The sequence below is a fragment of the Oreochromis aureus genome, linkage group 17, assembly GCF_013358895.1.
Source record: "Oreochromis aureus strain Israel breed Guangdong linkage group 17, ZZ_aureus, whole genome shotgun sequence".
NCBI classification, from domain to species: Eukaryota; Metazoa; Chordata; class Actinopteri; order Cichliformes; family Cichlidae; genus Oreochromis; species Oreochromis aureus.
In genome coordinates, this window is record NC_052958.1 from 22,965,031 (window position 1) to 22,980,101 (window position 15,071).

At 39.7% G+C, this 15,071-nt stretch overlaps 1 protein-coding gene across 1 annotated transcript in view; it reads right to left on the bottom strand.

Moving 5' to 3' along the window:
• Positions 1-2,503: 2,503 nt before the first annotated feature.
• Positions 2,504-15,071, bottom strand: part of LOC116313813 (potassium voltage-gated channel subfamily D member 2-like) — a 107,292-nt gene continuing 94,724 nt past the window's right edge. Inside the window, exons 3-5 of the mRNA XM_039600654.1 lie at positions 10,169-10,264; positions 9,461-9,699; positions 2,504-6,941 (exon numbers count right to left, since the gene is read on the bottom strand). Of these exons, the coding sequence (XP_039456588.1) occupies positions 6,755-6,941; positions 9,461-9,699; positions 10,169-10,264 (522 nt within the window). The 3' untranslated portion in view covers positions 2,504-6,754. The remainder of the gene's footprint in view (positions 6,942-9,460; positions 9,700-10,168; positions 10,265-15,071) is intronic.

Consider the following 15,071-nt stretch of genomic DNA (forward strand, 5'->3'; position numbering starts at 1 on the left):
GTTGGATTGATTTAATTCAATAGTGGACATTGGTTGCACACAACTGTTTTGCTTTGGCAGAAACTTAAACAACTGAGTTAAATTAACACAACTTATTCATATTCAATAAACCTGTGCATTTTGTGTTGATAAAACGTGATTGAAACATGTTTAGATGAAGTAAGTTGAGCTCTTGGAATATTATATTTTATATAATATATATATTATATAATATATTCATATATATATATATTTTATTTCAACACTATTCAATAACTTTTGCCCCAGTACTACTTGGTCACTTAAATACTACATGTTGTCTTCATATTACATAATCTTCAACAAGACTTTGTTGAGTCTGGTTGAGTCTGGTTAACATAAAATTTGAATGGATCTACAACAACTACCATACTCTTATCTTTAGATGGGTTTGGGACATAACCCTGACACAGCTCACCAGTGTGTCACATAGAGACAAACAACCATTTGCACATAATTTAGAATCACCAATTAACCTAACCTTACTTTAATGACTGCATGACTTTTAACTGTGGGAGGAATACCCAGAGAGAAACCACTGCAAGCTATCCAGAATGTGGATTTGAACCCACAACCCTTCTTGCTGTGAGGCAACAGCACTAATCACCATGCCACCAATCCATGCTTAACCAAAGTAGAAAAGCTATGATTTCAAGGCTTGATGCAGAATTTTCTGTACGTTTTTGTCCTTGACAGGTTAAACCACAAGAAATAGCAACAGCATACACGTGGTGTGTGTGCAATTGTCTGCCTCTTATAACTCCAGTGATTTTCCTGCAGTTTGAAATGTCGTGCGATCTTGTGAATTTCCTGAGTCCAGCAACTAACCACTCTTACTAGATTGTATCATGTCATCTCAACAAGAACAAATTAAGTTGTTGAATTTCATAGAGATCCTACATGATTTAATTACATTCAAGATAGAAACATGAAATTTTTGCGTTCAGATTACAAGGTTGACTTTTTTAATGTAACAACCACCCAATTTACTTTTTTCGGTATACCGAAATAAGTCGAGGCGGCTGCTCGACTTGACTGAGATGGATGCTTTCCTCAAACCACGATTCAAAGAGCGGTGTCGCAAGATTTAACATTGCTATATTATTGACTTACTTCACTTGAACATGATATGAACAATTTAATCTACCATCTCTGCATATCATGTAGTTTCTACACTATATAGTTACACTTAACTTTAAAGCATGAGGCAATTGTGTTAAATACACGCAAGATGCTTACATAAATCCAAGAGATGACCAATCCCTTTTTTTCAGTGTACACATCAGAGAAAAAAAAAGCAAGCATAAAAGCAGGCAATTTACAAAATCATAAAACATGAAGGATAAAACAGATTTAAAATAGTGGAATGGAGAAGGTTATGTGGGATAAGCTATTTTGAACAGGTGAGTTTTGAGTCTAGACTTAAAGAGAGAAAAGCAAGTGATATTTGTTATATCAGGAAGCAGGGAATTCCAAAGTTGAGGAGCAGAGCAGCTGAAAGTCCTGCTCCCCATAGTGGCAAGACGGGGAAGGGGACAGAGAGAGAAAGAGAAGAAGAGGATCTAAGACACCAAGATGGGATGGTGATCTGAACCAAATCAGAGGGGAGTGCTGATGTATAGCTGTAAATGTATACAAAGGTATTTTAAAATTGATGCGATATTTGACCGGGACCCATTGAAGCTGCTGCAGGACAGGGACGATATGGTGAATAGAAGGGGTCCTGGTTATAATACGGGCAGCGAAGTTCTGGACACGTTGAAGCTTATGGATGGAAAAGGAGTGAATTGCAATAACCAATCCGAGAAGTAACAAGGCTATTAACAAGAATGGCAGTAGCATGTGAAGTGAGAAAAGGACGGAGACAATTAATGCTACACAATTGGAAATATGCAGACCGAGTGACATTATTGATATGCGAATTAAAAGATAAAGAACTGTCAAGGATAACACCCAAACTTTTCACACATGGAGAAACGGAGACCGGCGAGTTATAGATAGTAATAGAAAAGCTATTAGTTCTGGATATTGTTGATTTAGAGCCTAGCCGGACCTTGGAATCCACAAGGTACAGTGTTAAAAGGGTAAATATTGTATGTTCTTCTGGATAATTACCATGTAATTACAAAGTATGTAAAATTACTTAGTGTAAATTTTTTCATTGTTTCCTCTAAAAACCTGACTTGTTTTCCCCCTATTGTAGTATAACATTATACTGTAATTTCAGATAAAATATGTTGAAATTACATGTAATTACTGGGTACTTATGCCCTTAGTTTCAAGTTGTATTATAAAGTGTTACCTAAAAAAGCTTTACTATTAGCACAGGCACATCAAGGTATCCATTTAGCACTTTGTATCACTTTAATCATAACAGGCTGAATGTCAAGTTCTTTAATAATTAGAGGTAAGCTTGGGTGACTTCGATCTCTCAATCCCACCTCTGAAAAGAGACGTCCAGACTCTGGGAAGTGTTTGAATAGGACAATGTTTTTATTCTGTTTACTCAGACACGGCACCGGACTAAAACCATGAGCTTCTTTTTCTTTTAGATATTATCTTCAATGAACACAAGCTGTAACAAACAAAAGTGATAGTTGTCATAAATGTCTCTAATTTTTACACTTTCTTTTATCACTTCATCTCTGCTCCAAATGCATGCATGTTCTAACGACTTTAGAAAAATATCATGGGATGTTAATTGAACATACAACACTACAAACTCTCATGGAAATAATTTAAAAAATAAGAAATTACACAAACAATTACAACACATGTGCACTATTAACACTTATAATAATAAATTCCTCAAAAATATGTTCATCCTTTCCCCCTCAGCCCGTCCCCTGCACTCTAAATACAAAGCACAGGTTGTCCTTACAAAACAAAGGAAAGCATAGAGAAGTCACTTGCATAAGTCACATTAAACTCGAGCAGACATGGATGAGTGAAGTTGTAAAGGTGCTGCTAGCAGGGCTGGCCATTTGGATCCTCATTCTGACGAGTCAAACAAGTCAAGCTTTGACAGTAAGAACCCGAAACCAGCTGCTCTTTACTGCTGGAGGAGCAAGAAAAAAATGTGGTCTTCTGTGCTCTTATATTTTTTTTTATTCCATACATGGCGTAGAAATGAAAAATCCAACATGTCAACACATCCTTAAAATTCAGCCAGAGAGAGAAATTTTTCCCCGAAGAAAGATGAGAGGTTTCAGTTTGTTTCGTAAGAAAATTGTTTTCTTTGTATCAAAACGGGAACAAACCGATGGTCTTTCACCTCTGCAATGATGAGGCTTTAAGACTTGGTGTGTACGGCACATCATGATGAGTCACATAGATTCAAAGAACTTTTTTTTTATACCAAAATCTACAAGCAGATATTCAACATTCATCAGGGTCCCAGCAGACAGCAACACCACTCTGAACCTAAGAACTCATTAATGAAATGAACCCTAAACCCTTTTTAAACCTTTAAAACCACACAGTGTGACATCATGAAGGTTTTTGAAGTAGATAATAACAATAAATTATTATTGATAGAGACAGACAAATAAAAAAATCTGGAGTGCTCTAAAAAATATTCCAGAAGACAGGAAATGTTTTCTTATTCTCCCTTTTTTCTTATTGATTCAGCGTTTTTGAGAAATAAACTTAATCCAACTTGACCTCACAGAAACATGTGAAAATAATTTTTTAAAACCTTAAAGATGTTGCAACTGTATTGACAGCACATGTGAGCTTTGATGTTACTGATGTGACGATACAAGAAAACCCAAAGACTGTCATGAAAGTATGAGATCATCCATCAGTGGACTGACATATCATGTTAGCATTTTAGCTGCTGTCATGTTGTTTTTTTTGGTTCCAGGAGTGATTGTATTTCGTCACTATGTTGGTTCTAAGTTATCAACTAATGATAAGTCTGCATCCACAGACTGTAGAGGAGCATTACACAGACACGGATACCTGTTAAGTAGTTCTCAGAACATTCCAAATAAAATCCTAGAATTTCACCAGAACTGGAGCTCCACCTTCCTGGACCGTCTGTTAGTACAGTAACCTCATAGAAGCCCTGTTATTCGTCACATGATGTCATTAAAAATGCTCCAAAAGGCTCCAACAGCACAAACACGGTCCAGAGGTCCAGATCAGGGACTCCAGTTAGCTGAGGTGAAACCTAGTATACATGTGTGTTGCCATTTGCATGTCAGTGAGAGAGGCCACACCCCTAATTATACACTCTATAACTCACCTGTTTAATACAGTTTAAGCAGGTAAGTTATGAAAACATTTTCCCCACATACAGGTGTAATGAAGGGGGAAATATCTACAGAGACAAACAGTTTGCGTATCAGGCTGTAAACATGTTTATTTCTGCTGTAAAGTTTTAACATGCAAGTCTGTGGGTACTGACTCACTGCTGCCTGCTGGACATTTCAGGAAATGCAGCTTTCAGGCTGTCAGTGTGACCATGCCGGTAGTCAGAAGAGGGAGACCAAAAGACTGATCAAAGATGATTTCTGGATGTTTGGTTGAATTTTTTTACTTCAGTCTCCATTTAATGTGATTCAGGCAACAAATTTCACATGTTTCTGTGAGATAAGCATGTGAAAGCTACACAGGCAGCTAACACTGGATTTTATACTCATTGCTCTTCTTTCTGAACTACAAAATCACTTTTTTGGTAATTTTTACATCAAACAATGGGATCTGTTAGTTTGTACTTTAGATAAACAGTACTTGTTAAAATCTTTAACCGAAAAGTTGCCAACAGCAAAAAACAAAGCACTTTTTTTGTTGTTGTGGTTGTTTTTGTGGGTAACTGGGAGTTTGCCCGTTTTCTGTTTAAACTGTGGTTCCAGCTGTCAGCTCAGAGTCAGTGCTGTAAATCTGTGTCCTGTCACCTAACCCAACACACAGGTGAACACTGAGAAACAAAATATCAGGCAACAAGTGCATCAAATCAGTCTGCAAGCATTACAATACACATCAATGCCAGACCCAGTGCAACAACAGAAAGATTCTCTTATCACAAATTGACATCAACATTTGCACGATGGCGGTTTGGTGTTTCTGTACAGCAGAGAGGAAGGCAGTCAGAAAGGTCAGCTAGAAAACTCATATTTACAGAATAAGTACTAGAACCCGAACTGCTCACACCACCAGCCAGATGTGCATGCAGAGGAGCGTCCTGGCTTTCATGGAAACACACGGATCCGTGGACAGGAACACACAGATAATGAGCATGCTCACTGTTTTCCTCATCGTCTTCTTCTTCAGACGGCTGCAAATACAAATCGTCCACATGTTTTTAGAAGAAAAGCCCCGCCCACTGTTTGTGGCTAACACACTGTGGAGCACTCACATGTTCAGGGCTGTAGCCAGCAGATCACAAACTACTGACGTGGGGTAAAAGGAAATATATCATTATTTCAAAAAATGAAAACAAGATTTAAAAGATAATTAAAAATCTAACAAATAAAATCCAAGAAATGAAATTTAAAAAAAAACAAAAAACAGATAATTTCATTGTTTAAGCACTTACACCTCAAGATAACCTTTCCCATTCACCACCACTGATAAATAATAATAACAAAAATTATGATGATGATTGAAAGAAAATAACATGATAATAATAATGATAATAATGAATTTACATGATATATTTCATCACTGGGTGCAGGCTGTAAATATCTGCTGCTGAGTTTTCACCACATTGATGGTGCAGGAGTTAAACATGTCCCACCCATGATAGGACAAACGCTAAAGTCTTCAGCGACAAACAGCCTCCACCCAGGATAAATATGTACTTATAAAAGAGACGCAGAAGACTGCAAAACAGATGGCGAGTCCCAACCTTCAACATGTCCTCAGAACATTTTCTACAAACACAGAGGGTCTGTCAGGTTCAGAAGTGTGACAGTGTGAAGATAAACCCTCCGTCACCATCCATCTCAACCTGGTTTCTACTGGGACAGGTTTAGTCTAACTTAGAACAAAGACTCGAAGCCCAGCTAAGTGAATTCCAGTGATTGGAGATAAAGTTAAAATCAGCTGAGGACCTCTGAGCCTAAACCAAAAGCTGAAAATGTGTCTGATGCCTTATGTATTTTCTACATTATCTTTCAAAGGAGTACGGTAGACCTAATATGAAAGCAATGCAGGTAATTTAAAAGGTTAAAGCATGATTAAAACACAAGTCTGGTTAGCTCAGATTGAGCTTCTGATCCTAAAGTCCAGCTCCAGAAAGTCAAATGCAGCTACATGGACTAGTAACTGACTGAGAGGATACAACATATAATGAATGTGAAGCGTTGACCCCAGCTGCCAGTCTTTGTGCTAAACATATTTCAGAATGATCCAATTCTCATTGCGCTGGCTCGCTAAGCCACCATTCAGGACAAAGATACGTTGGTGGTGGTGATGACCTCTCAGAAAGAAGCAGAGATTCACCTTCAATCAGGCTGCTACTATTTTACCAGCGGAAAAATCCTCCCAGAAGAAAAAGAGAGAACAATAAACAACTGCAGTCCAAATCAGAGTCAGTTTTAGTGTGACCTGTAGACCTGCTTCTCCACGGCAGGTCTGAAGCATTTAAGTTAACCCATCACTTCCATTATGGACACATGATGCAGCTACCAAAGCCTACTCTGAGTCTGTTGTGGTTCAAGCTGTAGACCGCCAACGCCCGCCGTCTTCCAGCGCAGTGGGTGGCTGTGTGGGAGAGTCTTTTTGGGGCCTAAAGTGCAGACACCCGCACAATGTTGGCCTGGGAGTAGTCAGTGGAGCTGGTAGATTCATCACCTTCAGGGGTGGTGCCAGGTGGTGTGGGCATGCTGATGATAGCGGAGGTGATGTAGGGTTGGTCACAGTTTAGAGGAACCGTCTCTTCAAATTTGGCATTGAGACTGGATCGACTGGAACGACTAGAGAGAGGCAAAGGAGAGATACTTAGTACGTCTTCACAAGCAAAGATGAATTTTGAGCAGTTCAAATGGACTTTAGTTCAACTTCCTGTCATGTGTTTCAGTTGTAAACACATCAACTCATCTCAGTTCCTTTTTAGTACTGCTGACTTCTCCACTCCTATGTTGGCCCATCCCATGCTTCTCAGTCTCGGTTTAAACATTTAATATGTTTTCTATGTTATGTTGTGAAGAAAATTTGAATTTGAATTTAAATGATTTTACATTAAAATTCAAATTGTATTTTATTATCTGAATTATATTTTTTTTCTCAAGGTTAAAGAATTACATCTCTTGCTCAGTTCTTCTGGGGCTTTTTTCTGCTCCAATTTTAAGTAATTTATACTAATTTTACTACTGAGGTATACAAAAAGGTTTTGATTTTGAAAAGTCAGTACTTGATTTTTATACTTGAAGTTTTACTCAAATGATTGATGAGCACAACCTTAGTGTAAAAGTGCAGGTCATCTAAACCTACTTACAGAAGCTCTAAAAGAAAGGATAGAGCCCCCTCTACATCATCCAATAATTCCAGTAAAAATAGCTGACATGTCTGTACTGACACCTCTAAAATGCCCTCATTCCTGAAAACTCCTCAAACACACAAAAATTTCCAAAATAACCTCAACCTCTAATACTTGGAGTCCTGAAACTTGCATAAAGACCACTTTAAAATCTATAAAAACATTTAACTCTAAAATGACCTTTTCTAAAAGTACTTTTGGTATGTCTAGCAGGAGCAAATCCTCGAAAAATAATTCCACTAGCTGAGCCCACGTCCTTATTTTAGGTGTGACAGCGTTTTAGTAGATAAAGGTGAATGGCTTGGACGTGAATTGAGCTATGGTTTGGGGAAGGCCTCAAAGGGGACGGCGGCTCCCAGGCCTAGCGGTTCCCCGTGTACTAAATAGAAGTGAAGTTAAAGAATTGAAAAGGGGAGGGAGGCTGGGGCATGTAAATGAGAATGAACAGCTTGTAGAACTGGGGGAACATATATAGATAAGAATCGGAAGCCTAATTTATTTATTTATATAATTTATTTATATATTTTTTAGCATATAACCCTTTTAAAATACGCCTCAGTTCATATTTCATTCCAGAAATTCAGTAACCAACATATAAACATCATATGTGCAAAGATTTATATTTCTAAAGTGTAACAGTGAAAAATTACAGCACTGTCAATACAGAAATATCCAGACGTGGTACAATGTCCAATTTTGGCACACATTGGACACCATGTTAGTTGAATTTTGTAGGTATTAAAGAGCAGAAATGATTTTATTTTATTAACAGGCCTAAAAATGCTTGTTTTTGAATATTTTGAACCACACATTTACATGGCAATGGCCCTTTTCTGCCGTGCACATGGAGCGTTTAATTGGCCTCTGGCCCTTTAAACTCTGAGGGGCTGTAACTTTGGTTTCTGTTGGTCAATTTGCATGATTGACACCTCTTTTTTATCGTTTGAGCCAATAGGATCACAGTAACGATGCCACGTTTACGTCACTTCAACCACTCAGAAGTTAAAAGGCCAAACCCCACGTGGTCCCAAATTTACTGCATGTGGCGTCTGTCCAGTCACGTGTCTGTAGGTGGGTCTAAAATGGAGGTTGTTGACGGAAAACGGCTCTGATGCAGCTAGTTAGCCGTGGAAACTGCTGATAATCCTGAGGCTACCGGCTACCGGTGAAAATAACGGAGGAAATCGGGACAGTAAGCCAATCTCTTTCTTAGCACATTAGCGCCGCTATGCGTTTTTGTGGTCTTCTTTTGCGGCTCATTCAGTGAATTTTGGTCAGAGCGTGGTGAAACTTGGTGTTTGGAGTCAGTAATAGCTCTGGAAGATAACCAGCCTTTCTTTAGCCGGTTACATGAAGTCTGAAGAATTTCTGGTTTGGTTTTGTTTGTTTAGCGGACTTTTGCGCATTTACGTAACTGCTCTTTTAATCATGGCTTGTTTTAGTTGTGTTTGGTGGTTGTAGAAATGGTTTATATGAGAGTTTAGCTGAGATTCAGAGGTTTCTGTGGATATCACACATGTCGGGACTTATATTTCTGACCCCGTGTTATAACCGATTAAACGTGATCTCGTTCCTTTTGCCCCCGGTACCCGGGGCCTGGGGCCAATCAGGTTAAAGGGCTTGTGAAATCTCTGGTAGCTCCTGGTAGATCTTTCTTCAAGGATCATGCGCTGTAAATGTTCTTAACAATTTTTCTTTTCTTCTTAATGACTTTTGCAAACTCCACGTAGACTACTGGAAACTCATTAGGAACTTAAGACCATTCAGAAGAACCTTTGTAACCTTCTGGAATATCCTTAAAGTCAGTAGGACCCCCTGCAATCTTCACAGTCATCTCTTCTGGGTGATTTTATTTATGGAGATCAAATATGACTATAAGTGAACAAAGAGATGTAAATGTTGGATGTAACCGTATGACTGTAAAAAAAAAAAGAGTTGCAGTGCAGTCTAACCTACCTGTTGGTAAGCGGTCGCTCCCTGATCTGGATGGTGCTCAGCTCCTGGAGACTGCCCTGCAGACCCACAGACATGTTGGAGTTTGGGACGTTGAAGGTCTTCCTCTTCCTGCGGCCACAACAGGAGCTGAGGCCATGAGTTGAAGAGGAGGAGATGGAGGAAGAGCAAGAAACCTGCTTCAGCAGCGTAACATCCTTGCAGCTCGCCTCATACGTCTTCTCATCTACAAACTCGTGATTCTGAGAAAAAGCAAAGCTGCAGTTTTACAGGATGGCAGGTAAAGGGTTAAAACTCAACCATGGACACAGAGAATCTGCTATGAACTAGATAGATGTCCAAATTCAAAGAGTAAAGAATCAAACTGAATATTTTTTGTTTACCGCTGACAAATTGGAAAAAAATTAATCTCCAGGTAAGGTAAATGATAGTCATTCTCATTAATTAAAAATATAATGATGTGTTTTCTTCAATTTAGGCTCTTTGAAGTTTTATAAGTTTCATTGAGAATTTTTTAAGTGTTAAATCTATGAAATCAGGGTAAACATGTAAAGGAGTAAACTGTTAATCAGTTGGTCAAATAAAGTGAAACTGTGTGTGTGTGTGTGTGTGTGTGTGTGTGTGTGTGTGTGTGTGTGTGTGTGTGTGTGTGTGTGTGTGTGTGTGTGTGTGTGTGTGTGTGTGTGTGTGTGTGTGTGTGTGTGTCCTCACCGTGGTCTTTTCCAGGCAGTTCAAGAGATGATGATGATGCACCTCGAAGTTAGGGTTGGCCTTACACACCAGCGCCTGTCCTGCTTCTTTGGATGCCTTCAGGACATAAACAGAAAACACATGACCTCAGCCACCCCATCATTTACAGAGACACACCTGAGCAAGCCTAATATTTCCACCAAAACCTGCCAAACCTCAGCATTTACTATTTTAGCCACAATTCCTTCCTGTTCTCAAGTTACTGTGAAAATGATGGATCACTCACTGGATCAAACCAAGGCCACCAACAGCAGCCGTTCAGCAGCTTTTTCTCCTTTTCTAATAGATGTGCTTCTGTTTTACTTCTGTGGTTTGACACCAGCGTCATTTAACCCAAGAGAGCCTCCAGAGCTTGTATAACTCTGGAGTTCAGACTGAATGTGACCCAGGTGGGCAGAAGAATAACCAATCACGTGGAGCTCAGAAGCTCAGCTGCTGCCAAAGGAAGAGTCCAACATTTTAGATTGTTTGAATGTTTAGGGCTCCATGTACGACTGGTGTCATTTTCCTTATGGTTTCTAGAGTTCTGCCTTAACACCTTCAAGGAAGAGGTGCTTTGTTTCCTTTAAGAACTTTACCTGTTTTTACCTGCTTTTAGGATCCTCAAAAAGGTAAGTTAAAGATACAACATCCAGCTATGCATGATAAGCTTGGAGCAATGCCCACAAATTGCTTCCTTCAGGTATTTTGATCTCCAGGACTAAACAAAGTCCTAATTCCTGGAGATGCCATGCATGCCACAGATAGTCCTAAAGGGAGCAATGCACCTGAAGTCTTGGTATTTTAAAGAAAATATTCCTGTCTGAAGTTGTGACCCCCATTCCTGTAGATCCCAAAAGAAACCAATAACCCAAGGAGTCATAAACCTGCCTCTCAGGGAACCTGCCAAAAATCTTAGAGGACAAAACCCATTCGACTCCTGTGGACTCTAAATGCTGCAAAGCAGCTCATTATCAGGGCAAGGCATTAACAAAACTCCAGAAACTCACTTTGTGACCTTAAAGAACTTCATGATTTTCACTCTAAGTTAATAAGTCATTAAGACCCTCCCTGGGGCAAAATCATGAGCCCCTATGCTGGGCAGAAGAAACACATCTTTTGAAATATTAACCAGACTTCATTCCAAAGCTTTGCTGTACATTGACTCTGCCCAGTTGCATGCGGATTGGCTGGGTGATTGACATGCAGCTCAGCCCAATTTCATTCCTCCACAAGGCAATGAAGTCCAACACTATTACTGATGATGTCATGAATAGTGCAGGCCAATCATCTCATAACAGCAGAGCTGCATGGCAGGGCTCAAGTCAAAGGAACAAAACAAAAGAGGAAGAAGACAGAGTAGAGAGTAGGAGAGACACTGAGAGGTGGAGGTGGAGAGAACTTCCTGTTGGTCAGGTAAGGCACCCCCACACAGCAGAGGACCGGATCATGAACATGTGAGTTAGTTAGTGACTGACGGGTATTTCGTTTCTCAGACTGTGAGCAAAGCTAAGAAGGATGTGAAAAGACAGAACACTACAGACAGACAGTGATTGAAACAGGATGAAGATGAATTCATCGTGGACACTTCAGCATCAACACTTCAGTCAGCTAAACACATGAGCAAGGACCAGATGAGGAGCAGCTAACACAGGCTAAATTCACACTGAAACACTTTCATTTAAAAAAGAAGAGCAAACTCTGTCCAGACAAGCAGTGAATCAGAAATGATCTCCAAACATCCGGTCTAAAGCCAAAGATCATATTACCTTTACTCTATTTAGTGCTGATATGAGACTGTTTTAAAGAGAAAGTCCAGACTTTGCAGGGTAAATGTAGGGTAAGTAACAAGGCTGCCACTTTCTGCTTGTGTTGAGGAGGCTTGGAGTTTTGAGGAATTAGAAGGGCATAGCTTGTTCCGCTCCCACCACTGCCAATGGACTAGAGCCCTCTTATATTCCAACAGCAGGGATAGAACCAGTGAGATGTAACTCAGCAGAGTTACTTATGTACTTCACTGAAGTACAGTTTCAATATCCTTGGACTGGTCCAAGTGTTTCTATGTTAAATTTTTATGTAATTTGTATGTAAAGATTGTACTTTCTGCTTCAAACCATTTCATTCTACCACTTAAATCTTTCTTTTTGATTTAAATTCTACTGATATGTGGTGCTGTGTAAAACCCCACAAAGCCCCTGAAAATGATGCTCCAGTCATCCGAATTCGGTTTGTAATTTGGCCTCATTGATCACAAAAATAAACCAAAAAAATTTAAGTTTTTGCTTTGCAAAGAGTCACAGTGTATCTGCCTATGTTACTCTGCTTTAGATTCTAGACCCTCCAGAGTCGTGTGGATATCAGGATGTAGCCATAGTCAGTCAGGTCTTCTACAATCTCTGTGCTGAGCTGTGAACTTAGAGATGGATCACTTTAACAGAGAAGAAGAAACGGTCCGAGTTTGCTGTTTGTCAGGTAACTGGCAGCTGGAGCCACCTGAACCTTCAGCGCTCTTGTTTGGCACGTGAAGAGAAACTAATGTGAAAGGTTGGAGTTTTGAAATGAGAGCACAGTTTTATCATTACATATATCCAAAAACATGTCACCGCTGAAGCACACACACACACACACACACAGATGAAAGCACAATGAAAAAGAAACATCCTGAGTAAAGGGAAAAAGCAGCATTTGGAGAGAAACAGCCAATCTCCCTCCAGCTCACTGCAGGTGTCCATCATGCAGCAGCCCTCAGCGTGCTCCTCACAGCTGGATATGAGACAGAAAAGATGAGAGAAACCAAGAGAACAAACATCAGCACCACCCGACCATCACTGCACGTCCACGGTTACCACCTCCTCAGGGTCAATCATCAGCCGGCTGTGTTTGTACTGCAAATACAGTACTCTTCAGCGCCTCCACTCTTCACTGCCCGAATTCTAGCAAGCCTGGTTTTCTGTTTGTGAACACACATAGGTTTGTGTTTAGCCCATCTAAGAGTGATCGACTGTAAGTGGGACCACAAACACAGGCTCAACACCATGGTCACTAAAACAAACCTGCAGGAGGATTAGATATGAACATGAAAACAGAAGCTCCAAAGATTCAGATCCCATCTGCTGCTGTCCTTCATCTGCTCATGTTTATCTCAGCCTTTCACGGCCATGAAAACTGAGTCTGATAATCCAACAAAACACCCAGAACCAAACTAACAAGGTAACTAATGTCAGCAAATCATATCTTCTGCATTCAGAAAGTCACTTCAGTGAAGAAAATATCAAAATATCAAAGATGTCAATATCTGGACACAAGCTGTCCTTTTTAATAACTTCTGCTTGTAGACTAATCTTAAATCATGCAAACAAAATGTTGGTTTGTATGAAGAGCAGCTGATGAAGCAGTGGATATAGACAAAGCAAAAAATGAAAAAGGCGTGTGGCAAGCTTCAGGGTAAGTTATAAAAATAGCACCCCTACTGGCTAAATGCAAGATAACATCTGATCAAAGGTTTATTACTGATCACCTGACTCTTGGCCTGGTTTGTCCATGTTTACATTGTAATGTAATCCTGATTAATGTCAGTCAGTATCAGGAACTATTACACAGAAACCACAAGACAGACACCAACGCTAAATTAGGTTTGTGGGTTTGGGGAATTATAATCATATCAATTTATCCAGGACCAACCTTTAAGGTGTCGCGGATAAGAACAACAAAATAAAATGAAAAGACCAAGACAAAAACTGTGGTATTTTGTAAATATCATAATAAACGCGAATTCACTGTGTAATTGTGTAACTTTATTAGCAGTCCGCCTGAAATGCGACAACTACATTGAGAGTAACATCCTCCTCTCTGCCCCGTAATGCTCTCTGGTAGCTATGGTAACACTTAAATATTTCTTTCAAAAATAAGACACAACTACAAAGCAGGAAAAGATGCAGGGAAACCGAGTTACCAATAAAACCCTGAAAACCATAAATTTCACACCCGCTGGGGACCGCCGTTCTAATGTATTGAAGAAAAACACCACCAGAGTACAATATGACCTGGTGAGCAGCCAGCTGAGCTCAGTGAGCTGTGTGAACCTTTAAAAATGTGGATAAACACTTTGAGCATCATCTCCATTTAGATGACACATCTGTGCAGCAACAAGTGTCTTTAAATCCTTCAAGAATCTACGGAAGAACGTCAGGGTGTCTGCAGCCACTCATTTCCTAATGAATCAAAATCTATCCAAGCTTTGTGTAAATGTCAAATTTGAACTGCATCCTTACAGCTGACACTGATGTGGTCAGCAGGATCTTCATGATCTCTGACAGATTATCCCTTCATAAAATGAGCCAAGGATGAATTATTTACTGGTAAGTGGGTAAGTGAGCACCAGTGGTGTGAATATGTAGGTGTAAAGTTTTCCCAGAGTTTCTTTAGGTTCAGTTTGAAGCATCAACTCTAATTTGCACAGATAATAAGTTCATGTATGTGATGGTGATGGTTTCTGCAGACAGAAGCTGAGTGACTGATGATGTGGATGAGAGAACATAAAAGCTTTGCTCAGTAGATAATGTGTTGTATGAACCTGATAATATTTATTCTTCAGAGATCTTCCAGAGTCTTGTGGATTGCAGAGAGAAACATGATTCATTGCTTCTCGGTAACTTTCCAACATGGTGTTTCTGTCTGACTCCCAGCGGGATAAACAAAGGTCTCCAGCACAACCAGAAAACTCATTTGTTGATGCTGGGAGGAAGTAAAGCCTGGACGGCTTCCTGCTCTCTGTGTCTTCCTCTCTTTTCTCCTGTGGGTTGTGCACAAACTCAGATTTCTAAATTAGGACAAACTGCTGTCACCACACTGATGTGTGAGTGTCCTTCTGCAGCAGCCGGCCCTC